This window comes from Phallusia mammillata, chromosome 7, assembly GCF_965637545.1.
Source record: "Phallusia mammillata chromosome 7, kaPhaMamm4.hap1.1, whole genome shotgun sequence".
Lineage (NCBI taxonomy): Eukaryota > Metazoa > Chordata > Ascidiacea > Phlebobranchia > Ascidiidae > Phallusia > Phallusia mammillata.
Window position 1 is genome coordinate 16982350 of NC_137258.1, and position 22342 is coordinate 17004691.

Below are 22342 nucleotides of genomic sequence, written 5' to 3' on the forward strand. Positions count from 1 at the left end.
CTGGTAATAACCTAAAAATTATACTTTCGCTAGAACATCTTTGTTTCCCAATAAAAAACACTTTTACTAGATTGGGATATCTCGCAAAGAGCCAGGAATCGGTGTGAAACGGCCTGACGACCAACTGGTTGATGCCGACAAATCACACGAAGAACCAACAAGCTACTGGCTTTCAGCTTTCTTTTTTCCGCAAGGTTACACTTGATTTAAATGCTCTTTTACTTACCGATGACACGGGCCTTTTTAGAATCTTGAATGGTAAAATAACCTTTAAAAACCTAAAAAAATGCTTTTTTATCCTAATCTCAAAATGCCGCTTTTTGTGTGTGAAAATAGTTAAACATACAGATCGACTAACCTTCCATAAAACACTTAACTCAAAACACTCGTAGGCCTAAGGGGAGTTTTTGCAATTCTTAAATCCTTTCGTGTCTTTGCACTCTTTCCACCGACTTAGCACTTTTAAAATGTAACTTAAGCCTATTTGTTTTATTCTCTGACTGAATTCATAAATCATGTATTGTTTATCGTTTCGGTAACACTATAGTTAAGTCTTATCATTTGTACAGTGCGGCTAAGTTGGCCCCAGTACGTGACTAAAAATAGAACTAATAAGAAATTAAAATATTTCCAGGTTTCTTGACTGCTGTACTTCAGAACTATGCCCGTAAGCACACAGTGCCAGTGGACACACTCAAATTTAAGTTCTTAGTTCAAGACTCTATCGATGAAACCACCACTATGGACATAAACAAAAAATTGCAAGTAAGTGTACAATAAAAATGATGTTGTTGCAATCGGACTATAGTTAAGTCAATCAAAGCAGAACCAAATAAAAGGAAAACTAAATAGAAAACAGTGTTGGTAAATAAAAAAACGCACTCATTACTCGTTGGTCCAAGCTGTCTATAATCACATCCACCAAGTCGTGCCAGATTACAATCAATGCCTGCACACATCGAAGATATTTGTTTTATTTTTGTCATCCAATTGGTGGTGGAATAAACGGATTAATATTTTTACCTTAAAGGAAAAAAACTAAAAATTGTCTCCAAACTTGGAGGTGGCGTCATACTTGTTACGTCATATCACAGGTACGAGAAGTTGCGTTCCGCTCGAGTGAATCGCCTTTGCCTGACGGCGTCCGCGTCTTTGGATTGTATTTGGACAGCGCAATTTGGAATGTACCGAAAAAAATGATTGCTGACGCTGTTCCTAACGCAAGATATTTCAGAATGCCGGAAATACAATTCATTCCGGAAATGGTAAAGGTGAATAGGATTTAATTGCTACTTTTGTGGTATTGTGTCGGGTTAACATTTCAACAAGCCTGGACCTGCGAAATATTGAAATAATTAGGCCCACTGTTTTTTATTGTAATTTTGAGAATTGTGAAAATAATTTTCCTACACCGGGAATCGAACGCGGGCCGCCTAGATTAAAGCCAGGAATCCTAACCACTAGTCCATGTAGGAGAAGAAACCAGAGTACTCAAAATCGCGCCATCACTTCGATTGCCATCAAAAATTATTCCCTCAAACGTTTGCATTGGCCGGGAATCGAACCCAGGCCGCCTGGGTGCAATCCAGGAATCCTAACCAGTAGACCATGTAGGAGACGAAACCAGAGTACTCAAAATCGCGCCATCACTCAAATATTTTAATGCATTGTGCAAAAAATTAAATAATGCCACGAAAATGTCGATTGCTATCAAAAATTATTCCCCAAACCGATTGCATTGGCCGGGAATCGAATCATTGTCCTACACCGGGAATCGAACGCGGGCCGCCTAGATTAAAGCCAGGAATCCTAACCACTAGTCCATGTAGGAGAAGAAACCAGAGTACTCAAAATCGCGCCATCACTCAAATATTGCAATGCATTGTGCAAAAAATTAAATAATGCCACGAAAAGGTCGATTGCTGTCAAAAAATATTCCCAAAAACGATTGCATTGGCCGGGAATCGAACCCGAGCCCCCCGCGTGGCAGGCGAAGATTCTACCACTGAACCACCAATGCCAATTTTCCTACACCGGGAATCGAAGCCGGGCCGCCTGGGTGAAAGCCAGGAATCCTAACCACTAGACCAGGGGTCCGCAAATAGTGGGTCGCGACCCAAATTTGGGTCGCGAGACCTTCCAGTCTGGGTCGCGAAATATTTTTAATTTCCCAGGAATATAAGCATCGCATCTACAGTATTAATGAATTTCCTTTTAATTATTATTGCATTGTTACGTATGACTACGTAACTGTGACATACAGTCTATGTAACAATGCAAAAAGTTAAGCGCACCTATCCAAGCATGCGTTTTCTGATTAGCTGTGTTCTCAACACAGAGCCCACAGTTCTCATTTGTTAGAATAAATACGTTCGTTTACCTACTGTTTTATGTGAAAATAGCAACTGACAATAGCATAATAGCAGTCTTAATATTGATATTTAGTTGATTAGTATTTTCCACAGACTTAATGCTTGGGTCGCGAGAATTTAGAGCAATTTTTTTGGGGTCGCGCCAAAAAGTATTTGCGGACCCCTGCACTAGACCATGTAGGACAGTGGTCGGCAACCGCCGGTCCGCGGCCCGGTACCGGTCCGCGAGGAGTTTGTTACCGGGCCGTATAATTTTTCAGGTTAAATGCTATGAACATTTTGCCCATGTATTTCGGGGATGATAAACTAATTTAAGCGTTTTTATTGCTAAATATTTGTAGTTTTTTTTATGACCGGTCCGCGGTAAAATTTTCATTTCATAAAGCGGTCCGCAGTGCAAAAAAGGTTGCCGACCCCTGATGTAGGAGACGAAACCAGAGTACTCAAAATCGCGCCATCACTCAAATATTTTAATGCGTTGTGCAAAAAATTAAATAATGCCACGAAAATGTCGATTGCTATCAAAAAATATTCCCAAAAACGATTGCATTGGCTGGGAATCGAACCCGGGCCCTCCGCGTGGCAGGCGAGGATTCTACCACTGAACCACCAATGCCAATTTTCCTACACCGGGAAACGAACCCGGGCCGCCTGGGTGAAAGCCAGGAATCCTAACCACTAGACCAGTGGTTCTTAACCTTTTTATAACGGCCGAACCCCTACGATATTCTTCAGCCTTTGGTCGAACCCCAAAGTTACATCCTAGGTTTTTAACCCATTTTGTTTGGCGGGTCATAATTAGTTTTTGTTCAAACGTAGTGGCAACAGTTACTGTTTGTCATTTTGTTAAATTCTGACATCATAACTTAATACAAGCAACTTGTTTCATGATTGCTTTAATTCCGGCAATTTTTAGTTCTTACCAAGAGTAAGCGCTGTATTTTTAGCATCTGTACACAAACATGAAGTAATAAGTTTTTGCTGCCGATAAAATTTTGTTGTTTTTCTGTTACGAACAACGCGAACAATGCTCTTTGTGACGTCAAAAAAGAAAAGAAAACCTTAGTGCAGGGTTGCACAACCATTTTGCTATGATGGCCGAATCGCAGATTCTTGTTTCACCAACGGCCGCCATTTACCTTCTTATTTTTGTTTTAAAATACTTGGTTAAAATCATGTATTTACCATCTGATAGCGCCCAAAAATCCCAGATTAGTTTCTAGCTCGGTGCACAGATTAAGCTGCACAGCGAGGAGATCAGTCGTGTTTATGATGTCATAATCTATATTGTGATGCTTTGTTCGCATTGTTGGCGCACAATATACGTACAAAAAGTCTGACACATATGGTTGTTAGCCTTGCAATACTCGTTTTAGTTTCATAAAAACTGTTTAGAGCAGTTTAAAACACCCCTGCCTCAGTTTAACCTTTCAGTGTGTTGATATTGAGCAAATACAAATTGCCGCTTTTGAGCGACTACAGACCCTAAAGTTTGACAAAATCGAGTATTTGTATTGTACTTCAAAAAGACCTTCGTCGAACCCCTGATTCGGCGTGGTCGAACCCCTGGTGTTCGATCGAAGCCCGGTTAAGAACCACTGCACTAGACCATGTAGGAGACCAAACCAGAGTACTCAAAATCGCGCCATCACTTAAATATTTCATTGCATTGTGCAAAAAATTAAATAATGCCACGGAAAGGTCGATTGCCATCAAAAAATATTCCCAAAAACGATTGCATTGGCCGGGAATCGAACCCGGGCCCCCCGCGTGGCAGGCGAGGATTCTACCACTGAACCACCAATGCCAATTTTCCTACACCGGGAATCGAACCCGGGCCGCCTGGGTGAAAGCCAGGAATCCTAACCACTAGACCATGTAGGAGACGAATCCAGAGTACTCAAAATCGCGCCATCACTCAAATATTTTAACGCGTTGTGCAAAAAAAATTGAATAATGCCACGAAAAGGTCGATTGCCATCGAAAAATATTCCCAACAACGATTGCATTGGCCGGGAATCGAACCCGAGCCCCCCGGGTGGCAGGCGAGGATTCTACCATTGAACCACCAATGCCACCAATGCCAATTTTCCTACACCGAGAATCGAACCCGGGCCGCCTGGGTGAAAGCCAGGAATCCTAACCACTAGACCATGTAGGAGACCAAACCAGAGTACTCAAAATCGCGCCATCACTTAAATATTTCATTGCATTGTGCAAAAAATTGAATAATGCCACGGAAAGGTCGATTGCCATCAAAAAATATTCCCCAAAACGATTGCATTGGCCGGGAATCGAACCCGGGCCCCCCGCGTGGCAGGCGAGGATTCTACCACTGAACCACCAATGCCAATTTTCCTACACCGGGAATCGAACCCGGGCCGCCAGGGTGAAAGCCAGGAATCCTAACCACTAGACCATGTAGGAGACGAAACCAGAGTACTCAAAATCGCGCCATCACTCAAATATTTTAACGCGTTGTGCAAAAAAATTGAATAATGCCACGAAAAGGTCGATTGCCATCAAAAAATATTCCCAAAAACGATTGCATTGGCCGGGAATCGAACCCGGGCCCCCCGCGTAGCAGGCGAGAATTCTACCACTGAACCACCAATGCCAATTTTCCTACACCGGGAATCGAACTCGGGCCGCCTGGGTGAAAGCCTGGAATCCTAACCACTAGACCGTGTTGGAGACGAAACCAGAGTACTCAAAATCGCGCCATCACTCAAATATTTTAATGCGTTGTGCAAAAAATTGAATAATGCCACGAAAATGTCGATTGCTATCAAAAAATATTCCCAAAAACGATTGCATTGGCCGGGAATCGAACCCGGGCCCCCCGCGTGGCAGACGAGGATTCTACCACTGAACCACCAATGCCAATTTTCCTACACCGGGAATCGAACCCGGGCCGCCTGGGTGAAAGCCAGGAATCCTAACCACTAGACCATGTAGGAGACCAAACCAGAGTACTCAAAATCGCGCCATCACTCAAATATTTTAACGCGTTGTGCAAAAAAAATGAATAATGCCACGAAAAGGTCGATTGCCATCAAAAAATATTCCCCAACGATTGCATTGGCCGGGAATCGAACCCGGGCCCCCCGCGTGGCAGGCGAGGATTCTACCACTGAACCACCAATGCCAATTTTCCTACACCGGGAATCGAACCCGGGCCGCCTGGGTGAAAGCCAGGAATCCTAACCACTAGACCATGTAGGAGACGAAACCAGAGTACTCAAAATCGCGCCATCACTCAAATATTTTAACGCGTTGTGCAAAAAAATTGAATAATGCCACGAAAAGGTCGATTGCCATCAAAAAATATTCCCAAAAACGATTGCATTGACCGGGTATCGAACCCGGGCCCCCCGGGTGACAGGCGAGAATTCTACCACTGAACCACCAATGCCAATTTTCCTACACCGGGAATCGAACCCGGGCCGCCTGGGTTAAAGCCAGGAATCCTAACCACTAGACCATGTAGGAGACGAAACCAGAGTACTCAAAATCGCGCCATCACTCAAATATTTTAACGCGTTGTGCAAAAAAATTAAATAATGCCACGAAAAGGTCGATTGCCATCAAAAAATATTCCTAAAAACGATTGCATTGGCCGGGAATCGAACCCGAGCCCCCCGGGTGGCAGCCGAGGATTCTACCACTGAACCACCAATGCCAATTTTCCTACACCGGGAATCGAACCCGGGCCGCCTGGGTGAAAGCCAGGAATCCTAACCACTAGACCATGTAGGAGACGAAACCAGAGTACTCAAAATCGCGCCATCACTCAAATATTTTAACGCGTTGTGCAAAAAAATTAAATAATGCCACGAAAAGGTCGATTGCCATCAAAAAATATTCCTAAAAACGATTGCATTGGCCGGGAATCGAACCAGAGGCCCCCGCGTGGCAGCCGAGGATTCTACCACTGAACCACCAATGCCAATTTTCCTACACCGGGAATCGAACCCGGGCCGCCTGGGTGAAAGCCAGGAATCCTAACCACTAGACCATGTAGGAGACGAAACCAGAGTACTCAAAATCGCGCCTTCACTCTAATATTTTAATGCATTGTGCAAAAAATTAAATAATGCCACGAAAATGTCGACTGCTATCAAAAAATATTCCCAAAAACGATTGCATTGGCCGGGAATCGAACCCGGGCACCCCGCGTGGCAGGCGAGGATTCTACCACTGAACCACCAATGCCAATTTTCCTACACCGGGAATCGAACCCGGGCCGCCTGGGTGAAAGCCAGGAATCCTAACCACTAGACCATGTAGGAGACGAAACCAGAGTACTCAAAATCGCGCCATCACTCAAATATTTTAACGCGTTGTGCAAAAAATTAAATAATGCCACAGAAATGTCGATTGCTATCAAAAAATATTCCTAAAAACGATTGCATTGGCCGGGAGTCGAACCCGGGCCCCCCGCGTGGCAGGCGAGGATTCTACCACTGAACCACCAATGCCAATTTTCCTACACCGGGAATCGAACCCGGGCCGCCTGGGTGAAAGCCAGGAATCCTAACCACTAGACCATGTAGGAGACGAAACCAGAGTACTCAAAATCGCGCCATCACTCAAATATTTTAACGCGTTGTGCAAAAAAAATTGAATAATGCCACGAAAAGGTCGATTGCCATCAAAAAATATTCCCAAAAACGATTGCATTGGCCGGGAATCGAACCCGGGCCCCCCGCGTAGCAGACGAGAATTCTACCACTGAACCACCAATGCCAATTTTCCTACACCGGGAATCGAACCCGGGCCGCCTGGGTGAAAGCCAGGAATCCTAACCACTAGACCATGTAGGAGACGAAACCAGAGTACTCAAAATCGCGCCATCACTCAAATATTTTAATGCATTGTGCAAAAAATTAAATAATGCCACGAAAATGTCGATTGCTATCAAAAAATATTCCCCAAAACGATTGCATTGGCCGGGAATCGAACCCGGGCCCCCCGCGTGGCAGGCGAGGATTCTACCACTGAACCACCAATGCCAATTTTCCTACACCGGGAATCGAACCCGGGCCGCCTGGGTGAAAGCCAGGAATCCTAACCACTAGACCATGTAGGAGACGAAACCAGAGTACTCAAAATCGCGCCATCACTCAAATATTTTAATGCATTGTGCAAAAAATTGAATAATGCCACGAAAATGTCGATTGCTATCAAAAAATATTCCTAAAAACGATTGCATTGGCCGGGAATCGAACCCGGGCCCCCCGCGTGGCAGGCGAGGATTCTACCACTGAACCACCAATGCCAATTTTCCTACACCGGGAATCGAACCCGGGCCGCCTGGGTGAAAGCCAGGAATCCTAACCACTAGACCATGTAGGAGACGAAACCAGAGTACTCAAAATCGCGCCATCACTCTAATATTTTAATGCATTGTGCAAAAAATTAAATAATGCCACGAAAATGTCGATTGCTATCAAAAAATATTCCCCAAAACGATTGCATTGGCCGGGAATCGAACCCGGGTACCCCGCGTGGCAGGCGAGGATTCTACCACTGAACCACCAATGCCAATTTTCCTACACCGGGAATCGAACCCGGGCCGCCTGGGTGAAAGCCAGGAATCCTAACCACTAGACCATGTAGGAGACGAAACCAGAGTACTCAAAATCGCGCCATCACTCAAATATTTTAACGCGTTGTGCAAAAAATTAAATAATGCCACAGAAATGTCGATTGCTATCAAAAAATATTCCTAAAAACGATTGCATTGGCCGGGAGTCGAACCCGGGCCCCCCGCGTGGCAGGCGAGGATTCTACCACTGAACCACCAATGCCAATTTTCCTACACCGGGAATCGAACCCGGGCCGCCTGGGTGAAAGCCAGGAATCCTAACCACTAGACCATGTAGGAGACGAAACCAGAGTACTCAAAATCGCGCCATCACTCAAATATTTTAACGCGTTGTGCAAAAAAATTGAATAATGCCACGAAAAGGTCGATTGCCATCAAAAAATATTCCCAAAAACGATTGCATTGGCCGGGAATCGAACCCGGGCCCCCCGCGTAGCAGACGAGAATTCTACCACTGAACCACCAATGCCAATTTTCCTACACCGGGAATCGAACCCGGGCCGCCTGGGTGAAAGCCAGGAATCCTAACCACTAGACCATGTAGGAGACGAAACCAGAGTACTCAAAATCGCGCCTTCACTCTAATATTTTAATGCATTGTGCAAAAAATTAAATAATGCCACGAAAAGGTCGATTGCTATCAAAAAATATTCCTAAAAACGATTGCATTGGCCGGGAATCGAACCCGAGGCCCCCGCGTGGCAGGCGAGGATTCTACCACTGAACCACCAATGCCAATTTTCCTACACCGGGAATCGAACCCGGGCCGCCTGGGTGAAAGCCAGGAATCCTAACCACTAGACCATGTAGGAGACGAAACCAGAGTACTCAAAATCGCACCGTCACTCAAATATTTTAACGCGTTGTGCAAAAAATTAAATAATGCCACAGAAATGTCGATTGCTATCAAAAAATATTCCTAAAAACGATTGCATTGGCCGGGAATCGAACCCGGGCCCCCCGCGTGGCAGGCGAGGATTCTACCACTGAACCACCAATGCCAATTTTCCTACACCGGGAATCGAACCCGGGCCGCCAGGGTGAAAGCCAGGAATCCTAACCACTAGACCATGTAGGAGACGAAACCAGAGTACTCAAAATCGCGCCATCACTCAAATATTTTAACGCGTTGTGCAAAAAAATTGAATAATGCCACGAAAAGGTCGATTGCCATCAAAAAATATTCCCAAAAACGATTGCATTGGCCGGGAATCGAACCCGGGCCCCCCGCGTAGCAGGCGAGAATTCTACCACTGAACCACCAATGCCAATTTTCCTACACCGGGAATCGAACCCGGGCCGCCTGGGTGAAAGCCAGGAATCCTAACCACTAGACCATGTAGGAGACGAAACCAGAGTACTCAAAATCGCGCCTTCACTCTAATATTTTAATGCATTGTGCAAAAAATTAAATAATGCCACGAAAATGTCGACTGCTATCAAAAAATATTCCCAAAAACGATTGCATTGGCCGGGAATCGAACCCGGGCACCCCGCGTGGCAGGCGAGGATTCTACCACTGAACCACCAATGCCAATTTTCCTACACCGGGAATCGAACCCGGGCCGCCTGGGTGAAAGCCAGGAATCCTAACCACTAGACCATGTAGGAGACGAAACCAGAGTACTCAAAATCGCGCCATCACTCAAATATTTTAACGCGTTGTGCAAAAAATTAAATAATGCCACAGAAATGTCGATTGCTATCAAAAAATATTCCTAAAAACGATTGCATTGGCCGGGAGTCGAACCCGGGCCCCCCGCGTGGCAGGCGAGGATTCTACCACTGAACCACCAATGCCAATTTTCCTACACCGGGAATCGAACCCGGGCCGCCTGGGTGAAAGCCAGGAATCCTAACCACTAGACCATGTAGGAGACGAAACCAGAGTACTCAAAATCGCGCCATCACTCAAATATTTTAACGCGTTGTGCAAAAAAAATTGAATAATGCCACGAAAAGGTCGATTGCCATCAAAAAATATTCCCAAAAACGATTGCATTGGCCGGGAATCGAACCCGGGCCCCCCGCGTAGCAGACGAGAATTCTACCACTGAACCACCAATGCCAATTTTCCTACACCGGGAATCGAACCCGGGCCGCCTGGGTGAAAGCCAGGAATCCTAACCACTAGACCATGTAGGAGACGAAACCAGAGTACTCAAAATCGCGCCATCACTCAAATATTTTAATGCATTGTGCAAAAAATTAAATAATGCCACGAAAATGTCGATTGCTATCAAAAAATATTCCCCAAAACGATTGCATTGGCCGGGAATCGAACCCGGGCCCCCCGCGTGGCAGGCGAGGATTCTACCACTGAACCACCAATGCCAATTTTCCTACACCGGGAATCGAACCCGGGCCGCCTGGGTGAAAGCCAGGAATCCTAACCACTAGACCATGTAGGAGACGAAACCAGAGTACTCAAAATCGCGCCATCACTCAAATATTTTAATGCATTGTGCAAAAAATTGAATAATGCCACGAAAATGTCGATTGCTATCAAAAAATATTCCTAAAAACGATTGCATTGGCCGGGAATCGAACCCGGGCCCCCCGCGTGGCAGGCGAGGATTCTACCACTGAACCACCAATGCCAATTTTCCTACACCGGGAATCGAACCCGGGCCGCCTGGGTGAAAGCCAGGAATCCTAACCACTAGACCATGTAGGAGACGAAACCAGAGTACTCAAAATCGCGCCATCACTCTAATATTTTAATGCATTGTGCAAAAAATTAAATAATGCCACGAAAATGTCGATTGCTATCAAAAAATATTCCCCAAAACGATTGCATTGGCCGGGAATCGAACCCGGGTACCCCGCGTGGCAGGCGAGGATTCTACCACTGAACCACCAATGCCAATTTTCCTACACCGGGAATCGAACCCGGGCCGCCTGGGTGAAAGCCAGGAATCCTAACCACTAGACCATGTAGGAGACGAAACCAGAGTACTCAAAATCGCGCCATCACTCAAATATTTTAACGCGTTGTGCAAAAAATTAAATAATGCCACAGAAATGTCGATTGCTATCAAAAAATATTCCTAAAAACGATTGCATTGGCCGGGAGTCGAACCCGGGCCCCCCGCGTGGCAGGCGAGGATTCTACCACTGAACCACCAATGCCAATTTTCCTACACCGGGAATCGAACCCGGGCCGCCTGGGTGAAAGCCAGGAATCCTAACCACTAGACCATGTAGGAGACGAAACCAGAGTACTCAAAATCGCGCCATCACTCAAATATTTTAACGCGTTGTGCAAAAAAATTGAATAATGCCACGAAAAGGTCGATTGCCATCAAAAAATATTCCCAAAAACGATTGCATTGGCCGGGAATCGAACCCGGGCCCCCCGCGTAGCAGACGAGAATTCTACCACTGAACCACCAATGCCAATTTTCCTACACCGGGAATCGAACCCGGGCCGCCTGGGTGAAAGCCAGGAATCCTAACCACTAGACCATGTAGGAGACGAAACCAGAGTACTCAAAATCGCGCCTTCACTCTAATATTTTAATGCATTGTGCAAAAAATTAAATAATGCCACGAAAAGGTCGATTGCTATCAAAAAATATTCCTAAAAACGATTGCATTGGCCGGGAATCGAACCCGAGGCCCCCGCGTGGCAGGCGAGGATTCTACCACTGAACCACCAATGCCAATTTTCCTACACCGGGAATCGAACCCGGGCCGCCTGGGTGAAAGCCAGGAATCCTAACCACTAGACCATGTAGGAGACGAAACCAGAGTACTCAAAATCGCACCGTCACTCAAATATTTTAACGCGTTGTGCAAAAAATTAAATAATGCCACAGAAATGTCGATTGCTATCAAAAAATATTCCTAAAAACGATTGCATTGGCCGGGAATCGAACCCGGGCCCCCCGCGTGGCAGGCGAGGATTCTACCACTGAACCACCAATGCCAATTTTCCTACACCGGGAATCGAACCCGGGCCGCCAGGGTGAAAGCCAGGAATCCTAACCACTAGACCATGTAGGAGACGAAACCAGAGTACTCAAAATCGCGCCATCACTCAAATATTTTAACGCGTTGTGCAAAAAAATTGAATAATGCCACGAAAAGGTCGATTGCCATCAAAAAATATTCCCAAAAACGATTGCATTGGCCGGGAATCGAACCCGGGCCCCCCGCGTAGCAGGCGAGAATTCTACCACTGAACCACCAATGCCAATTTTCCTACACCGGGAATCGAACCCGGGCCGCCTGGGTGAAAGCCAGGAATCCTAACCACTAGACCATGTAGGAGACGAAACCAGAGTACTCAAAATCGCGCCGTCACTCAAATATTTTAACGCGTTGGGCAAAAAATTAAATAATGCCACGAAAATGTCGATTGCTATCAAAAAATATTCCCAAAAACGATTGCATTGGCCGGGAATCGAACCCGGGCCCCCCGCGTGGCAGGCGAGGATTCTACCACTGAACCACCAATGCCAATTTTCCTACACCGGGAATCGAACCCGGGCCGCCTGGGTGAAAGCCAGGAATCCTAACCACTAGACCGTGTTGGAGACGCAACGAGACTACTCAAAATCGCGCCATCACTCAAATATTTTAATGCGTTGTGCAAAAAAATTGAATAATGCCACGAAAAGGTCGATTGCCATCAAAATATATTCCCCAAAACGATTGCATTGGCCGGGAATCGAACCCGGGCCCCCCGCGTGGCAGGCGAGGATTCTACCACTGAACCACCAATGCCAATTTTCCTACACCGGGAATCGAACCCGGGCCGCCTGGGTGAAAGCCAGGAATCCTAACCACTAGACCATGTAGGAGACGAAACCAGAGTACTCAAAATCGCGCCATCACTCAAATATTTTAATGCGTTGTGCAAAAAATTAAATAATGCCACGGAAAGGTCGATTGCCATCAAAATATATTCCCCAAAACGATTGCATTGGCCGGGAATCGAACCCGGGCCCCCCGCGTGGCAGGCGAGGATTCTACCACTGAACCACCAATGCCAATTTTCCTACACCGGGAATCGAACCCGGGCCGCCTGGGTGAAAGCCAGGAATCCTAACCACTAGACCATGTAGGAGACGAAACCAGAGTACTCAAATTCGCGCCATCACTCAAATATTTTAACGCGTTGTGCAAAAAAATTGAATAATGCCACGAAAAGGTCGATTGCTATCGAAAAATATTCCCAAAAACGATTGCATTGGCCGGGAATCGAACCCGGGCCCCCCGCGTGGCAGGCGAGGATTCTACCACTGAACCACCAATGCCAATTTTCCTACACCGGGAATCGAACCCGGGCCGCCTGGGTGAAAGCCAGGAATCCTAACCACTAGACCATGTAGGAGACGAAACCAGAGTACTCAAAATCGCGCCATCACTCAAATATTTTAATGCGTTGTGCAAAAAATTAAATAATGCCACGGAAAGGTCGATTGCCATCAAAAAATATTGCCCAACGATTGCATTGGCCGGGAATCGAACCCGGGCCCCCCGCGTGGCAGGCGAGGATTCTACCACTGAACCACCAATGCCAATTTTCCTACACCGGGAATCGAACCCGGGCCGCCTGGGTGAAAGCCAGGAATCCTAACCACTAGACCATGTAGGAGACGAAACCAGAGTATTCAAAATCGCGCCATCACTCAAATATTTTAACGCGTTGGGCAAAAAATTAAATAATGCCACAGAAATGTCGATTGCTATCAAAAAATATTCCTAAAACCGATTGCATTGGCCGGGAATCGAACCCAGGCCCCCCGCGTGGCAGGCGAGGATTCTACCACTGAACCACCAATGCCAATTTTCCTACACCGGGAATCGAACCCGGGCCGCCTGGGTGAAAGCCAGGAATCCTAACCACTAGACCATGTAGGAGACGAAACCAGAGTACTCAAATTCGCGCCATCACTCAAATATTTTAACGCGTTGTGCAAAAAAATTGAATAATGCCACGAAAAGGTCGATTGCTATCGAAAAATATTCCCAAAAACGATTGCATTGGCCGGGAATCGAACCCGGGCCCCCCGCGTGGCAGGCGAGGATTCTACCACTGAACCACCAATGCCAAGTTTCCTACACCGGGAATCGAACCCGGGCCGCCTGGGTGAAAGCCAGGAATCCTAACCACTAGAGCATTTAGGAGACGAAACCAGAGTACTCAAAATCGCGCCATCACTCAAATATTTTAACGCGTTGGGCAAAAAATTAAATAATGCCACGAAAAGGTCGATTGCCATCAAAAAATATTGCCCAACGATTGCATTGGCCGGGAATCGAACCCGGGCCCCCCGCGTGGCAGGCGAGGATTCTACCACTGAACCACCAATGCCAATTTTCCTACACCGGGAATCGAACCCGGGCCGCCTGGGTGAAAGCCAGGAATCCTAACCACTAGACCATGTAGGAGACGAAACCAGAGTATTCAAAATCGCGCCATCACTCAAATATTTTAACGCGTTGGGCAAAAAATTAAATAATGCCACAGAAATGTCGATTGCTATCAAAAAATATTCCTAAAACCGATTGCATTGGCCGGGAATCGAACCCAGGCCCCCCGCGTGGCAGGCGAGGATTCTACCACTGAACCACCAATGCCAATTTTCCTACACCGGGAATCGAACCCGGGCCGCCTGGGTGAAAGCCAGGAATCCTAACCACTAGACCACGTAGGAGACGCAACCAGAGTACTCAAAATCGCGCCATCACTCAAATATTTTAATGCGTTGTGCAAAAAATTAAATAATGCCACGGAAAGGTCGATTGCCATCAAAAAATATTCCCCAACGATTGCATTGGGCGGGAATCGAACCCGGGACCCGGCGTGGCAGGCGAGGATTCTACCCCTGAACCACCAATGCCAATTTTCCTACACCGGGAATCGAACCCGGGCCGCCTGGGTGAAAGCCAGGAATCCTAACCACTAGACCATGTAGGAGACGAAACCAGAGTACTCAAAATCGCGCCATCACTCAAATATTTTAATGCATTGTGCAAAAAAATTGAATAATGCCACGAAAATGTCGATTGCTATCAAAAAATATTCCCAAAAACGATTGCATTGGCCGGGAATCGAACCCGAGCCCCTCCGCGTGGCAGCCGAGGATTCTACCACTGAACCACCAATGCCAATTTTCCTACACCGGGAATCGAACCCGGGCCGCCTGGGTGAAAGCCAGGAATCCTAACCACTAGACCATGTAGGAGACGAAACCAGAGTACTCAAAATCGCGCCGTCACTCAAATATTTTAACGCGTTGGGCAAAAAATTAAATAATGCCACGGAAAGGTCGATTGCCATCAAAAAATATTCCCCAACGATTGCATTGGCCGGGAATCGAACCCGGGCCCCCCGCGTGGCAGGCGAGGATTCTACCACTGAACCACCAATGCCAATTTTCCTACACCGGGAATCGAACCCGGGCCGCCTGGGTGAAAGCCAGGAATCCTAACCACTAGACCATGTAGGAGACGAAACCAGAGTACTCAAAATCGCGCCATCACTCAAATATTTTAATGCATTGTGCAAAAAATTAAATAATGCCACAGAAATGTCGATTGCTATCAAAAAATATTCCTAAAAACGATTGCATTGGCCGGGAACCGAACCCGGGCCCCCCGCGTAGCAGGCGAGAATTCTACCACTGAACCACCAATGCCAATTTTCCTACACCGGGAATCGAACTCGGGACGCCTGGGTGAAAGCCTGGAATCCTAACCACTAGACCGTGTTGGAGACGAAACCAGAGTACTCAAAATCGCGCCATCACTCAAATATTTTAATGCGTTGTGCAAAAAATTGAATAATGCCACGAAAAGGTCGATTGCTATCAAAAAATATTCCCAAAAACGATTGCATTGGCCGGGAATCGAACCCGGGCCCCCCGCGTGGCAGACGAGGATTCTACCACTGAACCACCAATGCCAATTTTCCTACACCGGGAATCGAACCCGGGCCGCCTGGGTGAAAGCCAGGAATCCTAACCACTAGACCATGTAGGAGACGAAACCAGAGTACTCAAAATCGCGCCATCACTCAAATATTTTAACGCGTTGTGCAAAAAAAATGAATAATGCCACGAAAAGGTCGATTGCCATCAAAAAATATTCCCCCAACGATTGCATTGGCCGGGAATCGAACCCGGGCCCCCCGCGTGGCAGGCGAGGATTCTACCACTGAACCACCAATGCCAATTTTCCTACACCGGGAATCGAACCCGGGCCGCCTGGGTGAAAGCCAGGAATCCTAACCACTAGACCATGTAGGAGACGAAACCAGAGTACTCAAAATCGCGCCATCACTCAAATATTTTAACGCGTTGTGCAAAAAAATTGAATAATGCCACGAAAAGGTCGATTGCCATCAAAAAATATTCCCAAAAACGATTGCATTGACCGGGTATCGAACCCGGGCCCCCCGGGTGACAGGCGAGAATTCTACCACTGAACCACCAATGCCAATTTTCCTACACCGGGAATCGAACCCGGGCCGCCTGGGTGAAAGCCAGGAATCCTAACCACTAGACCATGTAGGAGACGAAACCAGAGTACTCAAAATCGCGCCATCACTCAAATATTTTAATGCATTGTGCAAAAAATTAAATAATGCCACGAAAAGGTCGATTGCCATCAAAAAATATTCCTAAAAACGATTGCATTGGCCGGAAATCGAACCCATAATGCCACGAAAATGTCGATTGCTATCAAAAAATATTCCCAAAAACGATTGCATTGGCCGGGAATCGAACCGGGCCCCCCGCGTGGGAGGCGAGGATTCTACCACTGAACCACCAATGCCAATTTTCCTACACCGGGAATCGAACCCGGGCCGCCTGGGTGAAAGCCAGGAATCCTAACCACTAGACCATGTAGGAGACGAAACCAGAGTACTCAAAATCGCGCCATCACTCAAATATTTTAATGCGTTGTGCAAAAAATTAAATAATGCCACGGAAAGGTCGATTGCCATCAAAATATATTCCCCAAAACGATTGCATTGGCCGGGAACCGAACCCGGGCCCCCCGCGTGGCAGGCGAGGATTCTACCACTGAACCACCAATGCCAATTTTCCTACACCGGGAATCGAACCCGGGCCGCCTGGGTGAAAGCCAGGAATCCTAACCACTAGACCGTGTTGGAGACGCAACCAGAGTACTCAAAATCGCGCCATCACTCAAATATTTTAATGCGTTGTGCAAAAAAATTGAATAATGCCACGAAAAGGTCGATTGCCATCAAAATATATTCCCCAAAACGATTGCATTGGCCGGGAATCGAACCCGGGCCCCCCGCGTGGCAGGCGAGGATTCTACCACTGAACCACCAATGCCAATTTTCCTACACCGGGAATCGAACCCGGGCCGCCTGGGTGAAAGCCAGGAATCCTAACCACTAGAGCATGTAGGAGACGAAACCAGAGTACTCAAAATCGCGCTATCACTCAAATATTTTAACGCGTTGGGCAAAAAATTAAATAATGCCACGAAAATGTCGATTGCTATCAAAAAATATTCCTAAAAACGATTGCATTGGCCGGGAATCGAACCCGGGCCCCCCGCGTGGCAGGCGAGGATTCTACCACTGAACCACCAATGCCAATTTTCCTACACCGGGAATCGAACCCGGGCCGCCTGGGTGAAAGCCAGGAATCCTAACCACTAGACCGTGTTGGAGACGCAACCAGAGTACTCAAAATCGCGCCATCACTCAAATATTTTAATGCGTTGTGCAAAAAATTAAATAATGCCACGGAAAGGTCGATTGCCATCAAAAAGTATTGCCCAACGATTGCATTGGCCGGGAATCGAACCCGGGCCCCCCGCGTGGCAGGCGAGGATTCTACCACTGAACCACCAATGCCAATTTTCCTACACCGGGAATCGAACCCGGGCCGCCTGGGTGAAAGCCAGGAATCCTAACCACTAGACCACGTAGGAGACGCAACCAGAGTACTCAAAATCGCGCCATCACTCAAATATTTTAATGCGTTGTGCAAAAAATTAAATAATGCCACGGAAAGGTCGATTGCCATCAAAAAATATTCCCCAACGATTGCATTGGCCGGGAATCGAACCCGGGCCCCCGGCGTGGCAGGCGAGGATTCTACCACTGAACCACCAATGCCAATTTTCCTACACCGGGAATCGAACCCGGGCCGCCTGGGTGAAAGCCAGGAATCATAACCACTAGACCATGTAGGAGACGAAACCAGAGTACTCAAAATCGCGCCATCACTCAAATATTTTAATGCATTGTGCAAAAAAATTAAATAATGCCACGAAAATGTCGATTGCTATCAAAAAATATTCCCCAAAACGATTGCATTGGCCGGGAATCGAACCCGGGCCCCCCGCGTGGCAGGCGAGGATTCTACCACTGAACCACCAATGCCAATTTTCCTACACCGGGAATCGAAACCGGGCCGCCTGGGTGAAAGCCAGGAATCCTAACCACTAGACCATGTAGGAGACGAAACCAGAGTACTCAAAATCGCGCCATCACTCAAATATTTTAACGCGTTGGGCAAAAAATTAAATAATGCCACAGAAATGTCGATTGCTATCAAAAAATATTCCTAAAAACGATTGCATTGGCCGGGAATCGAACCCGAGCCCCCCCGCGTGGCAGCCGAGGATTCTACCACTGAACCACCAATGCCAATTTTCCTACACCGGGAATCGAACCCGGGCCGCCTGGGTGAAAGCCAGGAATCCTAACCACTAGACCATGTAGGAGACGAAACCAGAGTACTCAAAATCGCGCCATCACTCAAATATTTTAACGCGTTGGGCAAAAAATTAAATAATGCCACAGAAATGTCGATTGCTATCAAAAAATATTCCTAAAAACGATTGCATTGGCCGGGAATCGAACCCGGGCCCCCCGCGTGGGAGGCGAGGATTGTACCACTGAACCACCAATGCCAATTTTCCTACACCGGGAATCGAACCCGGGCCGCCTGGGTGAAAGCCAGGAATCCTAACCACTAGACCATGTAGGAGACGAAACCAGAGTACTCAAAATCGCGCCATCACTCAAATATTTTAACGCGTTGGGCAAAAAATCAAATAATGCCACAGAAATGTCGATTGCTATCAAAAAATATTCCTAAAAACGATTGCATTGGCCGGGAATCGAACCCGGGCCCCCCGGGTGGCAGGCGAGAATTCTACCACTGAACCACCAATGCCAAATTTCCTACTCCGGGAATCGAACCCGGGCCGCCAGGCTGAAAGCCAGGAATCCTAACCACTAGACCGTGTTGGAGACGAAACCAGAGTACTCAAAATCGCGCCATCACTCAAATATTTTAATGCGTTGTGCAAAAAAATTGAATAATGCCACGAAAAGGTCGATTGCTATCAAAAAATATTCCTCAAAACAATTGCATTGACCGGGAAACGAACCCGGGCCCCCCGCGTGGCAGGCGAGGATTCTACCACTGAACCACCAATGCCAATTTTCCTACACCGGGAATCAAAAAAAATATTCCTAAAAACGATTGCGTTGGCCGGGAATCGAACCCGGCCCCCCCGCGTGGCAGGCGAGGATTCTACCACTGAACCACCAATGCCAATTTTCCTACACCGGAAATCGAACCCGGGCCGCCTGGGTGAAAGCCAGGAATCCTAACCACTAGACCGTGTTGGAGACGCAACCAGAGTACTCAAAATCGCGCCATCACTCAAATATTTTAATGCGTTGTGCAAAAAAATTGAATAATGCCACGAAAAGGTCGATTGCTATCAAAAAATATTCCCAAAAACGATTGCATTGGCCGGGAATCGAACCCGGGCCCCCCCGCGTGGCAGGCGAGGATTCTACCACTGAACCACCAATGCCAATTTTCCTACACCGGGAATCGAACCCGGGCGGCCTGGGTGAAAGCCAGGAATCCTAACCACTAGACCATGTAGGAGACGAAACCACAGTACTAAAATCGCGCTATCACTCAAATATTTTAATGCATTGTGCAAAAAAATTGAATAATGCCACGAAAATGTCGATTGCCATCAAAAAATATTCCCAAAAACGATTGCATTGGCCGGGAATCGAACCCGAGCCCCCCGCGTGGCAGGCGAGGATTCTACCACTGAACCACCAATGCCAATTTTCCTACACCGGGAATCGAACCCGGGCCGCCTGGGTGAAAGCCAGGAATCCTAACCACTAGACCATGTAGGAGACGAAACCAGAGTACTCAAAATCGCGCCATCACTCAAATATTTTCATGCATTGTGCAAAAAATTAAATAATGCCACGAAAATGTCGATTGCTATCAAAAAATATTCCCAAAAACGATTGCATTGGCCGGGAATCGAACCCGGGCCCCCCGCGTGGCAGGCGAGGAGTCTACCACTGAACCACCAATGCCAATTTTCCAACACCGGGAATCGAACCCGGGCCGCCTGGGTGAAAGCCAGGAATCCTAACCACTAGACCATGTAGGAGACGAAACCAAAGTACTAAAAATCGCGCCATCACTCAAATATTTTAATGCATTGTGCAAAAAAATTGAATAATGCCACGAAAATGTCGATTGCTATCAAAAAATATTCCCAAAAACGATTGCATTGGCCGGGAATCGAACCCGGGCCCCCCGCGTGGCAGGCGAGGATTCTACCACTGAACCACCAATGCCAATTTTCCTACACCGGGAATCGAACCCGGGCCGCCTGGGTGAAAGCCAGGAATCCTAACCACTAGACCATGTAGGAGACGAAACCAGAGTACTCAAAATCGCGCCATCACTCAAATATTTTAACGCGTTGGGCAAAAAATTAAATAATGCCACAGAAATGTCGATTGCTATCAAAAAATATTCCCAAAAATGATTGCATTGGCCGGGAATCGAACCCGGGCCCCCCGCGTGGCAGGCGAGGATTCTACCACTGAACCACCAATGCCAATTTTCCTACACCGGGAATCGAACCCGGGCCGCCTGGGTGAAAGCCAGGAATCCTAACCACTAGACCGTGTTGGAGACGAAACCAGAGTACTCAAAATCGCGCCATCACTCAAATATTTTAATGCGTTGTGCAAAAAAATTGAATAATGCCACGAAAAGGTCGATTGCCATCAAAATATATTCCCCAAAACGATTGCATTGGCCGGGAATCGAACCCGGGCCCCCCGCGTGGCAGGCGAGAATTCTACCACTGAACCACCAATGCCAATTTTCCTACACCGGGAATCGAACCCGGGCCGCCTGGGTGAAAGCCAGGAATCCTAACCACTAGACCGTGTTGGAGACGCAACCAGAGTACTCAAAATCGCGCCATCACTCAAATATTTTCATGCATTGTGCAAAAAAATTGAATAATGCCACGAAAAGGTCGATTGCCATCAAAAAATATTCCCAAAAACGATTGCATTGGCCGGGAATCGAACCTGAGCCCCCCGCGTGGCAGGCGAGGATTCTGCCACTGAACCACCAATGCCAATTTTCCTACACCGGGAATCGAACCCGGGCCGCCTGGGTGAAAGCCAGGAATCCTAACCACTAGACCATGTTGGAGACGCAACCAGAGTACTCAAAATCGCGCCATCACTCAAATATTTTAATGCGTTGTGCAAAAAAATTGAATAATGCCACGAAAAGGTCGATTGCCATCAAAATATATTCCCCAAAACGATTGCATTGGCCGGGAATCGAACCCGGGCCCCCCGCGTGGCAGGCGAGGATTCTACCACTGAACCACCAATGCCAATTTTCCTACACCGGGAATCGAACCCGGGCCGCCTGGGTGAAAGCCAGGAATCCTAACCACTAGACCGTGATGGAGACGCAACCACAGTACTCAATATCGCGCCATCACTCAAATATTTTAATGCGTTGTGCAAAAAAATTGAATAATGCCACGAAAAGGTCGATTGCCATCAAAAAATATTCCCAAAAACGATTGCATTGGCCGGGAATCGAACCCGAGCCCCCCGCGTGGCAGGCGAGGATTCTACCACTGAACCACCAATGCCAATTTTCCTACACCGGGAATCGAACCCGGGCCGCCTGGGTGAAAGCCAGGAATCCTAACCACTAGACCATGTAGGAGACGAAACCAGAGTACTCAAAATCGCGCCATCACTCAAATATTTTAATGCATTGTGCAAAAAATTAAATAATGCCACGAAAATGTCGATTGCTATCAAAAAATATTCCCAAAAACGATTGCATTGGCCGGGAATCGAACCCGGGCCCCCCGCGTGGCAGGCGAGGATTCTACCACTGAACCACCAATGCCAATTTTCCAACACCGGGAATCGAACCCGGGCCGCCTGGGTGAAAGCCAGGAATCCTAACCACTAGACCATGTAGGAGACGAAACCAAAGTACTCAAAATCGCGCCATCACTCAAATATTTTAAT

General features: G+C 47.2%; 1 protein-coding gene and 123 non-coding genes across 124 annotated transcripts in view; 1 reads left to right on the forward strand and 123 right to left on the reverse strand.

Moving 5' to 3' along the window:
• LOC145237697 (dynein axonemal heavy chain 6-like) overlaps positions 1–22342 on the forward strand; it is a 160618-nt gene that overhangs the window by 57434 nt on the left and 80842 nt on the right. The window contains exons 78-80 of the mRNA XM_080100662.1: positions 71–194; positions 635–765; positions 1095–1271. Coding sequence (XP_079956788.1) covers positions 71–194; positions 635–765; positions 1095–1271 — 432 coding nt within the window. The remainder of the gene's footprint in view (positions 1–70; positions 195–634; positions 766–1094; positions 1272–22342) is intronic.
• On the reverse strand, positions 1950–2020 carry Trnag-gcc (transfer RNA glycine (anticodon GCC)). Its single transcript has one exon. It is a non-coding gene; the product is annotated as a tRNA-Gly (tRNA).
• Trnag-gcc (transfer RNA glycine (anticodon GCC)) lies at positions 4109–4179 on the reverse strand. The gene has a single exon. It is a non-coding gene; the product is annotated as a tRNA-Gly (tRNA).
• On the reverse strand, positions 4185–4256 carry Trnae-uuc (transfer RNA glutamic acid (anticodon UUC)). The gene has a single exon. It is a non-coding gene; the product is annotated as a tRNA-Glu (tRNA).
• Trnae-uuc (transfer RNA glutamic acid (anticodon UUC)) lies at positions 4462–4533 on the reverse strand. Its single transcript has one exon. It is a non-coding gene; the product is annotated as a tRNA-Glu (tRNA).
• Trnag-gcc (transfer RNA glycine (anticodon GCC)) lies at positions 4652–4722 on the reverse strand. The gene has a single exon. It is a non-coding gene; the product is annotated as a tRNA-Gly (tRNA).
• On the reverse strand, positions 4728–4799 carry Trnae-uuc (transfer RNA glutamic acid (anticodon UUC)). Its single transcript has one exon. It is a non-coding gene; the product is annotated as a tRNA-Glu (tRNA).
• Trnas-gcu (transfer RNA serine (anticodon GCU)) lies at positions 4919–4989 on the reverse strand. Its single transcript has one exon. It is a non-coding gene; the product is annotated as a tRNA-Ser (tRNA).
• On the reverse strand, positions 5185–5255 carry Trnag-gcc (transfer RNA glycine (anticodon GCC)). The gene has a single exon. It is a non-coding gene; the product is annotated as a tRNA-Gly (tRNA).
• On the reverse strand, positions 5261–5332 carry Trnae-uuc (transfer RNA glutamic acid (anticodon UUC)). Its single transcript has one exon. It is a non-coding gene; the product is annotated as a tRNA-Glu (tRNA).
• Positions 5450–5520, reverse strand: Trnag-gcc (transfer RNA glycine (anticodon GCC)). The gene has a single exon. It is a non-coding gene; the product is annotated as a tRNA-Gly (tRNA).
• Trnae-uuc (transfer RNA glutamic acid (anticodon UUC)) lies at positions 5526–5597 on the reverse strand. The gene has a single exon. It is a non-coding gene; the product is annotated as a tRNA-Glu (tRNA).
• On the reverse strand, positions 5717–5787 carry Trnad-guc (transfer RNA aspartic acid (anticodon GUC)). The gene has a single exon. It is a non-coding gene; the product is annotated as a tRNA-Asp (tRNA).
• On the reverse strand, positions 5984–6054 carry Trnag-gcc (transfer RNA glycine (anticodon GCC)). The gene has a single exon. It is a non-coding gene; the product is annotated as a tRNA-Gly (tRNA).
• Positions 6060–6131, reverse strand: Trnae-uuc (transfer RNA glutamic acid (anticodon UUC)). The gene has a single exon. It is a non-coding gene; the product is annotated as a tRNA-Glu (tRNA).
• On the reverse strand, positions 6327–6398 carry Trnae-uuc (transfer RNA glutamic acid (anticodon UUC)). The gene has a single exon. It is a non-coding gene; the product is annotated as a tRNA-Glu (tRNA).
• Trnag-gcc (transfer RNA glycine (anticodon GCC)) lies at positions 6517–6587 on the reverse strand. Its single transcript has one exon. It is a non-coding gene; the product is annotated as a tRNA-Gly (tRNA).
• Trnae-uuc (transfer RNA glutamic acid (anticodon UUC)) lies at positions 6593–6664 on the reverse strand. Its single transcript has one exon. It is a non-coding gene; the product is annotated as a tRNA-Glu (tRNA).
• On the reverse strand, positions 6783–6853 carry Trnag-gcc (transfer RNA glycine (anticodon GCC)). Its single transcript has one exon. It is a non-coding gene; the product is annotated as a tRNA-Gly (tRNA).
• On the reverse strand, positions 6859–6930 carry Trnae-uuc (transfer RNA glutamic acid (anticodon UUC)). The gene has a single exon. It is a non-coding gene; the product is annotated as a tRNA-Glu (tRNA).
• Trnas-gcu (transfer RNA serine (anticodon GCU)) lies at positions 7051–7121 on the reverse strand. Its single transcript has one exon. It is a non-coding gene; the product is annotated as a tRNA-Ser (tRNA).
• Positions 7127–7198, reverse strand: Trnae-uuc (transfer RNA glutamic acid (anticodon UUC)). Its single transcript has one exon. It is a non-coding gene; the product is annotated as a tRNA-Glu (tRNA).
• On the reverse strand, positions 7317–7387 carry Trnag-gcc (transfer RNA glycine (anticodon GCC)). The gene has a single exon. It is a non-coding gene; the product is annotated as a tRNA-Gly (tRNA).
• Positions 7393–7464, reverse strand: Trnae-uuc (transfer RNA glutamic acid (anticodon UUC)). Its single transcript has one exon. It is a non-coding gene; the product is annotated as a tRNA-Glu (tRNA).
• On the reverse strand, positions 7583–7653 carry Trnag-gcc (transfer RNA glycine (anticodon GCC)). Its single transcript has one exon. It is a non-coding gene; the product is annotated as a tRNA-Gly (tRNA).
• Trnae-uuc (transfer RNA glutamic acid (anticodon UUC)) lies at positions 7659–7730 on the reverse strand. The gene has a single exon. It is a non-coding gene; the product is annotated as a tRNA-Glu (tRNA).
• Positions 7849–7919, reverse strand: Trnag-gcc (transfer RNA glycine (anticodon GCC)). The gene has a single exon. It is a non-coding gene; the product is annotated as a tRNA-Gly (tRNA).
• Positions 7925–7996, reverse strand: Trnae-uuc (transfer RNA glutamic acid (anticodon UUC)). The gene has a single exon. It is a non-coding gene; the product is annotated as a tRNA-Glu (tRNA).
• Positions 8115–8185, reverse strand: Trnag-gcc (transfer RNA glycine (anticodon GCC)). The gene has a single exon. It is a non-coding gene; the product is annotated as a tRNA-Gly (tRNA).
• On the reverse strand, positions 8191–8262 carry Trnae-uuc (transfer RNA glutamic acid (anticodon UUC)). Its single transcript has one exon. It is a non-coding gene; the product is annotated as a tRNA-Glu (tRNA).
• Positions 8382–8452, reverse strand: Trnas-gcu (transfer RNA serine (anticodon GCU)). The gene has a single exon. It is a non-coding gene; the product is annotated as a tRNA-Ser (tRNA).
• Trnae-uuc (transfer RNA glutamic acid (anticodon UUC)) lies at positions 8458–8529 on the reverse strand. The gene has a single exon. It is a non-coding gene; the product is annotated as a tRNA-Glu (tRNA).
• On the reverse strand, positions 8648–8718 carry Trnag-gcc (transfer RNA glycine (anticodon GCC)). Its single transcript has one exon. It is a non-coding gene; the product is annotated as a tRNA-Gly (tRNA).
• Positions 8724–8795, reverse strand: Trnae-uuc (transfer RNA glutamic acid (anticodon UUC)). Its single transcript has one exon. It is a non-coding gene; the product is annotated as a tRNA-Glu (tRNA).
• Trnag-gcc (transfer RNA glycine (anticodon GCC)) lies at positions 8914–8984 on the reverse strand. The gene has a single exon. It is a non-coding gene; the product is annotated as a tRNA-Gly (tRNA).
• On the reverse strand, positions 8990–9061 carry Trnae-uuc (transfer RNA glutamic acid (anticodon UUC)). The gene has a single exon. It is a non-coding gene; the product is annotated as a tRNA-Glu (tRNA).
• On the reverse strand, positions 9181–9251 carry Trnas-gcu (transfer RNA serine (anticodon GCU)). The gene has a single exon. It is a non-coding gene; the product is annotated as a tRNA-Ser (tRNA).
• On the reverse strand, positions 9257–9328 carry Trnae-uuc (transfer RNA glutamic acid (anticodon UUC)). The gene has a single exon. It is a non-coding gene; the product is annotated as a tRNA-Glu (tRNA).
• On the reverse strand, positions 9447–9517 carry Trnag-gcc (transfer RNA glycine (anticodon GCC)). Its single transcript has one exon. It is a non-coding gene; the product is annotated as a tRNA-Gly (tRNA).
• Positions 9523–9594, reverse strand: Trnae-uuc (transfer RNA glutamic acid (anticodon UUC)). The gene has a single exon. It is a non-coding gene; the product is annotated as a tRNA-Glu (tRNA).
• Trnag-gcc (transfer RNA glycine (anticodon GCC)) lies at positions 9713–9783 on the reverse strand. Its single transcript has one exon. It is a non-coding gene; the product is annotated as a tRNA-Gly (tRNA).
• Positions 9789–9860, reverse strand: Trnae-uuc (transfer RNA glutamic acid (anticodon UUC)). Its single transcript has one exon. It is a non-coding gene; the product is annotated as a tRNA-Glu (tRNA).
• On the reverse strand, positions 9981–10051 carry Trnas-gcu (transfer RNA serine (anticodon GCU)). Its single transcript has one exon. It is a non-coding gene; the product is annotated as a tRNA-Ser (tRNA).
• Trnae-uuc (transfer RNA glutamic acid (anticodon UUC)) lies at positions 10057–10128 on the reverse strand. The gene has a single exon. It is a non-coding gene; the product is annotated as a tRNA-Glu (tRNA).
• Trnag-gcc (transfer RNA glycine (anticodon GCC)) lies at positions 10247–10317 on the reverse strand. Its single transcript has one exon. It is a non-coding gene; the product is annotated as a tRNA-Gly (tRNA).
• On the reverse strand, positions 10323–10394 carry Trnae-uuc (transfer RNA glutamic acid (anticodon UUC)). Its single transcript has one exon. It is a non-coding gene; the product is annotated as a tRNA-Glu (tRNA).
• Positions 10513–10583, reverse strand: Trnag-gcc (transfer RNA glycine (anticodon GCC)). The gene has a single exon. It is a non-coding gene; the product is annotated as a tRNA-Gly (tRNA).
• Positions 10589–10660, reverse strand: Trnae-uuc (transfer RNA glutamic acid (anticodon UUC)). The gene has a single exon. It is a non-coding gene; the product is annotated as a tRNA-Glu (tRNA).
• On the reverse strand, positions 10779–10849 carry Trnag-gcc (transfer RNA glycine (anticodon GCC)). The gene has a single exon. It is a non-coding gene; the product is annotated as a tRNA-Gly (tRNA).
• Trnae-uuc (transfer RNA glutamic acid (anticodon UUC)) lies at positions 10855–10926 on the reverse strand. Its single transcript has one exon. It is a non-coding gene; the product is annotated as a tRNA-Glu (tRNA).
• On the reverse strand, positions 11045–11115 carry Trnag-gcc (transfer RNA glycine (anticodon GCC)). Its single transcript has one exon. It is a non-coding gene; the product is annotated as a tRNA-Gly (tRNA).
• On the reverse strand, positions 11121–11192 carry Trnae-uuc (transfer RNA glutamic acid (anticodon UUC)). Its single transcript has one exon. It is a non-coding gene; the product is annotated as a tRNA-Glu (tRNA).
• On the reverse strand, positions 11312–11382 carry Trnas-gcu (transfer RNA serine (anticodon GCU)). The gene has a single exon. It is a non-coding gene; the product is annotated as a tRNA-Ser (tRNA).
• Positions 11388–11459, reverse strand: Trnae-uuc (transfer RNA glutamic acid (anticodon UUC)). Its single transcript has one exon. It is a non-coding gene; the product is annotated as a tRNA-Glu (tRNA).
• Positions 11578–11648, reverse strand: Trnag-gcc (transfer RNA glycine (anticodon GCC)). The gene has a single exon. It is a non-coding gene; the product is annotated as a tRNA-Gly (tRNA).
• On the reverse strand, positions 11654–11725 carry Trnae-uuc (transfer RNA glutamic acid (anticodon UUC)). The gene has a single exon. It is a non-coding gene; the product is annotated as a tRNA-Glu (tRNA).
• On the reverse strand, positions 11844–11914 carry Trnag-gcc (transfer RNA glycine (anticodon GCC)). The gene has a single exon. It is a non-coding gene; the product is annotated as a tRNA-Gly (tRNA).
• On the reverse strand, positions 11920–11991 carry Trnae-uuc (transfer RNA glutamic acid (anticodon UUC)). The gene has a single exon. It is a non-coding gene; the product is annotated as a tRNA-Glu (tRNA).
• Positions 12111–12181, reverse strand: Trnas-gcu (transfer RNA serine (anticodon GCU)). The gene has a single exon. It is a non-coding gene; the product is annotated as a tRNA-Ser (tRNA).
• Trnae-uuc (transfer RNA glutamic acid (anticodon UUC)) lies at positions 12187–12258 on the reverse strand. Its single transcript has one exon. It is a non-coding gene; the product is annotated as a tRNA-Glu (tRNA).
• On the reverse strand, positions 12377–12447 carry Trnag-gcc (transfer RNA glycine (anticodon GCC)). The gene has a single exon. It is a non-coding gene; the product is annotated as a tRNA-Gly (tRNA).
• Positions 12453–12524, reverse strand: Trnae-uuc (transfer RNA glutamic acid (anticodon UUC)). The gene has a single exon. It is a non-coding gene; the product is annotated as a tRNA-Glu (tRNA).
• On the reverse strand, positions 12644–12714 carry Trnag-gcc (transfer RNA glycine (anticodon GCC)). Its single transcript has one exon. It is a non-coding gene; the product is annotated as a tRNA-Gly (tRNA).
• On the reverse strand, positions 12720–12791 carry Trnae-uuc (transfer RNA glutamic acid (anticodon UUC)). Its single transcript has one exon. It is a non-coding gene; the product is annotated as a tRNA-Glu (tRNA).
• On the reverse strand, positions 12910–12980 carry Trnag-gcc (transfer RNA glycine (anticodon GCC)). The gene has a single exon. It is a non-coding gene; the product is annotated as a tRNA-Gly (tRNA).
• Positions 12986–13057, reverse strand: Trnae-uuc (transfer RNA glutamic acid (anticodon UUC)). Its single transcript has one exon. It is a non-coding gene; the product is annotated as a tRNA-Glu (tRNA).
• On the reverse strand, positions 13177–13247 carry Trnag-gcc (transfer RNA glycine (anticodon GCC)). The gene has a single exon. It is a non-coding gene; the product is annotated as a tRNA-Gly (tRNA).
• Positions 13253–13324, reverse strand: Trnae-uuc (transfer RNA glutamic acid (anticodon UUC)). The gene has a single exon. It is a non-coding gene; the product is annotated as a tRNA-Glu (tRNA).
• On the reverse strand, positions 13441–13511 carry Trnag-gcc (transfer RNA glycine (anticodon GCC)). The gene has a single exon. It is a non-coding gene; the product is annotated as a tRNA-Gly (tRNA).
• Trnae-uuc (transfer RNA glutamic acid (anticodon UUC)) lies at positions 13517–13588 on the reverse strand. Its single transcript has one exon. It is a non-coding gene; the product is annotated as a tRNA-Glu (tRNA).
• On the reverse strand, positions 13707–13777 carry Trnag-gcc (transfer RNA glycine (anticodon GCC)). Its single transcript has one exon. It is a non-coding gene; the product is annotated as a tRNA-Gly (tRNA).
• On the reverse strand, positions 13783–13854 carry Trnae-uuc (transfer RNA glutamic acid (anticodon UUC)). The gene has a single exon. It is a non-coding gene; the product is annotated as a tRNA-Glu (tRNA).
• Positions 13974–14044, reverse strand: Trnag-gcc (transfer RNA glycine (anticodon GCC)). The gene has a single exon. It is a non-coding gene; the product is annotated as a tRNA-Gly (tRNA).
• Trnae-uuc (transfer RNA glutamic acid (anticodon UUC)) lies at positions 14050–14121 on the reverse strand. Its single transcript has one exon. It is a non-coding gene; the product is annotated as a tRNA-Glu (tRNA).
• Positions 14238–14308, reverse strand: Trnag-gcc (transfer RNA glycine (anticodon GCC)). The gene has a single exon. It is a non-coding gene; the product is annotated as a tRNA-Gly (tRNA).
• Positions 14314–14385, reverse strand: Trnae-uuc (transfer RNA glutamic acid (anticodon UUC)). Its single transcript has one exon. It is a non-coding gene; the product is annotated as a tRNA-Glu (tRNA).
• On the reverse strand, positions 14504–14574 carry Trnag-gcc (transfer RNA glycine (anticodon GCC)). Its single transcript has one exon. It is a non-coding gene; the product is annotated as a tRNA-Gly (tRNA).
• Positions 14580–14651, reverse strand: Trnae-uuc (transfer RNA glutamic acid (anticodon UUC)). Its single transcript has one exon. It is a non-coding gene; the product is annotated as a tRNA-Glu (tRNA).
• Positions 14843–14914, reverse strand: Trnae-uuc (transfer RNA glutamic acid (anticodon UUC)). The gene has a single exon. It is a non-coding gene; the product is annotated as a tRNA-Glu (tRNA).
• Positions 15111–15182, reverse strand: Trnae-uuc (transfer RNA glutamic acid (anticodon UUC)). The gene has a single exon. It is a non-coding gene; the product is annotated as a tRNA-Glu (tRNA).
• Positions 15299–15369, reverse strand: Trnag-gcc (transfer RNA glycine (anticodon GCC)). Its single transcript has one exon. It is a non-coding gene; the product is annotated as a tRNA-Gly (tRNA).
• Positions 15375–15446, reverse strand: Trnae-uuc (transfer RNA glutamic acid (anticodon UUC)). Its single transcript has one exon. It is a non-coding gene; the product is annotated as a tRNA-Glu (tRNA).
• On the reverse strand, positions 15831–15901 carry Trnag-gcc (transfer RNA glycine (anticodon GCC)). Its single transcript has one exon. It is a non-coding gene; the product is annotated as a tRNA-Gly (tRNA).
• Trnae-uuc (transfer RNA glutamic acid (anticodon UUC)) lies at positions 15907–15978 on the reverse strand. The gene has a single exon. It is a non-coding gene; the product is annotated as a tRNA-Glu (tRNA).
• Trnag-gcc (transfer RNA glycine (anticodon GCC)) lies at positions 16097–16167 on the reverse strand. Its single transcript has one exon. It is a non-coding gene; the product is annotated as a tRNA-Gly (tRNA).
• On the reverse strand, positions 16173–16244 carry Trnae-uuc (transfer RNA glutamic acid (anticodon UUC)). Its single transcript has one exon. It is a non-coding gene; the product is annotated as a tRNA-Glu (tRNA).
• On the reverse strand, positions 16364–16434 carry Trnad-guc (transfer RNA aspartic acid (anticodon GUC)). The gene has a single exon. It is a non-coding gene; the product is annotated as a tRNA-Asp (tRNA).
• On the reverse strand, positions 16440–16511 carry Trnae-uuc (transfer RNA glutamic acid (anticodon UUC)). Its single transcript has one exon. It is a non-coding gene; the product is annotated as a tRNA-Glu (tRNA).
• On the reverse strand, positions 16704–16773 carry Trnag-ccc (transfer RNA glycine (anticodon CCC)). The gene has a single exon. It is a non-coding gene; the product is annotated as a tRNA-Gly (tRNA).
• Positions 16779–16850, reverse strand: Trnae-uuc (transfer RNA glutamic acid (anticodon UUC)). Its single transcript has one exon. It is a non-coding gene; the product is annotated as a tRNA-Glu (tRNA).
• Positions 16969–17039, reverse strand: Trnag-gcc (transfer RNA glycine (anticodon GCC)). The gene has a single exon. It is a non-coding gene; the product is annotated as a tRNA-Gly (tRNA).
• On the reverse strand, positions 17045–17116 carry Trnae-uuc (transfer RNA glutamic acid (anticodon UUC)). Its single transcript has one exon. It is a non-coding gene; the product is annotated as a tRNA-Glu (tRNA).
• Trnag-gcc (transfer RNA glycine (anticodon GCC)) lies at positions 17236–17306 on the reverse strand. The gene has a single exon. It is a non-coding gene; the product is annotated as a tRNA-Gly (tRNA).
• Trnae-uuc (transfer RNA glutamic acid (anticodon UUC)) lies at positions 17312–17383 on the reverse strand. The gene has a single exon. It is a non-coding gene; the product is annotated as a tRNA-Glu (tRNA).
• Trnag-gcc (transfer RNA glycine (anticodon GCC)) lies at positions 17502–17572 on the reverse strand. Its single transcript has one exon. It is a non-coding gene; the product is annotated as a tRNA-Gly (tRNA).
• Trnae-uuc (transfer RNA glutamic acid (anticodon UUC)) lies at positions 17578–17649 on the reverse strand. The gene has a single exon. It is a non-coding gene; the product is annotated as a tRNA-Glu (tRNA).
• On the reverse strand, positions 17766–17836 carry Trnag-gcc (transfer RNA glycine (anticodon GCC)). The gene has a single exon. It is a non-coding gene; the product is annotated as a tRNA-Gly (tRNA).
• On the reverse strand, positions 17842–17913 carry Trnae-uuc (transfer RNA glutamic acid (anticodon UUC)). The gene has a single exon. It is a non-coding gene; the product is annotated as a tRNA-Glu (tRNA).
• Positions 18030–18100, reverse strand: Trnag-gcc (transfer RNA glycine (anticodon GCC)). The gene has a single exon. It is a non-coding gene; the product is annotated as a tRNA-Gly (tRNA).
• Positions 18106–18177, reverse strand: Trnae-uuc (transfer RNA glutamic acid (anticodon UUC)). The gene has a single exon. It is a non-coding gene; the product is annotated as a tRNA-Glu (tRNA).
• On the reverse strand, positions 18297–18367 carry Trnag-gcc (transfer RNA glycine (anticodon GCC)). Its single transcript has one exon. It is a non-coding gene; the product is annotated as a tRNA-Gly (tRNA).
• Positions 18373–18444, reverse strand: Trnae-uuc (transfer RNA glutamic acid (anticodon UUC)). The gene has a single exon. It is a non-coding gene; the product is annotated as a tRNA-Glu (tRNA).
• On the reverse strand, positions 18640–18711 carry Trnae-uuc (transfer RNA glutamic acid (anticodon UUC)). Its single transcript has one exon. It is a non-coding gene; the product is annotated as a tRNA-Glu (tRNA).
• Positions 18830–18900, reverse strand: Trnag-ccc (transfer RNA glycine (anticodon CCC)). The gene has a single exon. It is a non-coding gene; the product is annotated as a tRNA-Gly (tRNA).
• On the reverse strand, positions 18906–18977 carry Trnae-uuc (transfer RNA glutamic acid (anticodon UUC)). The gene has a single exon. It is a non-coding gene; the product is annotated as a tRNA-Glu (tRNA).
• Trnag-gcc (transfer RNA glycine (anticodon GCC)) lies at positions 19096–19166 on the reverse strand. The gene has a single exon. It is a non-coding gene; the product is annotated as a tRNA-Gly (tRNA).
• Positions 19747–19818, reverse strand: Trnag-gcc (transfer RNA glycine (anticodon GCC)). The gene has a single exon. It is a non-coding gene; the product is annotated as a tRNA-Gly (tRNA).
• Positions 19824–19895, reverse strand: Trnae-uuc (transfer RNA glutamic acid (anticodon UUC)). The gene has a single exon. It is a non-coding gene; the product is annotated as a tRNA-Glu (tRNA).
• On the reverse strand, positions 20014–20084 carry Trnag-gcc (transfer RNA glycine (anticodon GCC)). The gene has a single exon. It is a non-coding gene; the product is annotated as a tRNA-Gly (tRNA).
• On the reverse strand, positions 20090–20161 carry Trnae-uuc (transfer RNA glutamic acid (anticodon UUC)). Its single transcript has one exon. It is a non-coding gene; the product is annotated as a tRNA-Glu (tRNA).
• Positions 20280–20350, reverse strand: Trnag-gcc (transfer RNA glycine (anticodon GCC)). The gene has a single exon. It is a non-coding gene; the product is annotated as a tRNA-Gly (tRNA).
• Positions 20356–20427, reverse strand: Trnae-uuc (transfer RNA glutamic acid (anticodon UUC)). The gene has a single exon. It is a non-coding gene; the product is annotated as a tRNA-Glu (tRNA).
• Trnag-gcc (transfer RNA glycine (anticodon GCC)) lies at positions 20547–20617 on the reverse strand. Its single transcript has one exon. It is a non-coding gene; the product is annotated as a tRNA-Gly (tRNA).
• On the reverse strand, positions 20623–20694 carry Trnae-uuc (transfer RNA glutamic acid (anticodon UUC)). The gene has a single exon. It is a non-coding gene; the product is annotated as a tRNA-Glu (tRNA).
• Positions 20813–20883, reverse strand: Trnag-gcc (transfer RNA glycine (anticodon GCC)). The gene has a single exon. It is a non-coding gene; the product is annotated as a tRNA-Gly (tRNA).
• Trnae-uuc (transfer RNA glutamic acid (anticodon UUC)) lies at positions 20889–20960 on the reverse strand. The gene has a single exon. It is a non-coding gene; the product is annotated as a tRNA-Glu (tRNA).
• On the reverse strand, positions 21080–21150 carry Trnag-gcc (transfer RNA glycine (anticodon GCC)). Its single transcript has one exon. It is a non-coding gene; the product is annotated as a tRNA-Gly (tRNA).
• Trnae-uuc (transfer RNA glutamic acid (anticodon UUC)) lies at positions 21156–21227 on the reverse strand. The gene has a single exon. It is a non-coding gene; the product is annotated as a tRNA-Glu (tRNA).
• Positions 21423–21494, reverse strand: Trnae-uuc (transfer RNA glutamic acid (anticodon UUC)). Its single transcript has one exon. It is a non-coding gene; the product is annotated as a tRNA-Glu (tRNA).
• Positions 21614–21684, reverse strand: Trnag-gcc (transfer RNA glycine (anticodon GCC)). The gene has a single exon. It is a non-coding gene; the product is annotated as a tRNA-Gly (tRNA).
• Trnag-gcc (transfer RNA glycine (anticodon GCC)) lies at positions 21881–21951 on the reverse strand. Its single transcript has one exon. It is a non-coding gene; the product is annotated as a tRNA-Gly (tRNA).
• Positions 21957–22028, reverse strand: Trnae-uuc (transfer RNA glutamic acid (anticodon UUC)). The gene has a single exon. It is a non-coding gene; the product is annotated as a tRNA-Glu (tRNA).
• On the reverse strand, positions 22147–22217 carry Trnag-gcc (transfer RNA glycine (anticodon GCC)). Its single transcript has one exon. It is a non-coding gene; the product is annotated as a tRNA-Gly (tRNA).
• On the reverse strand, positions 22223–22294 carry Trnae-uuc (transfer RNA glutamic acid (anticodon UUC)). Its single transcript has one exon. It is a non-coding gene; the product is annotated as a tRNA-Glu (tRNA).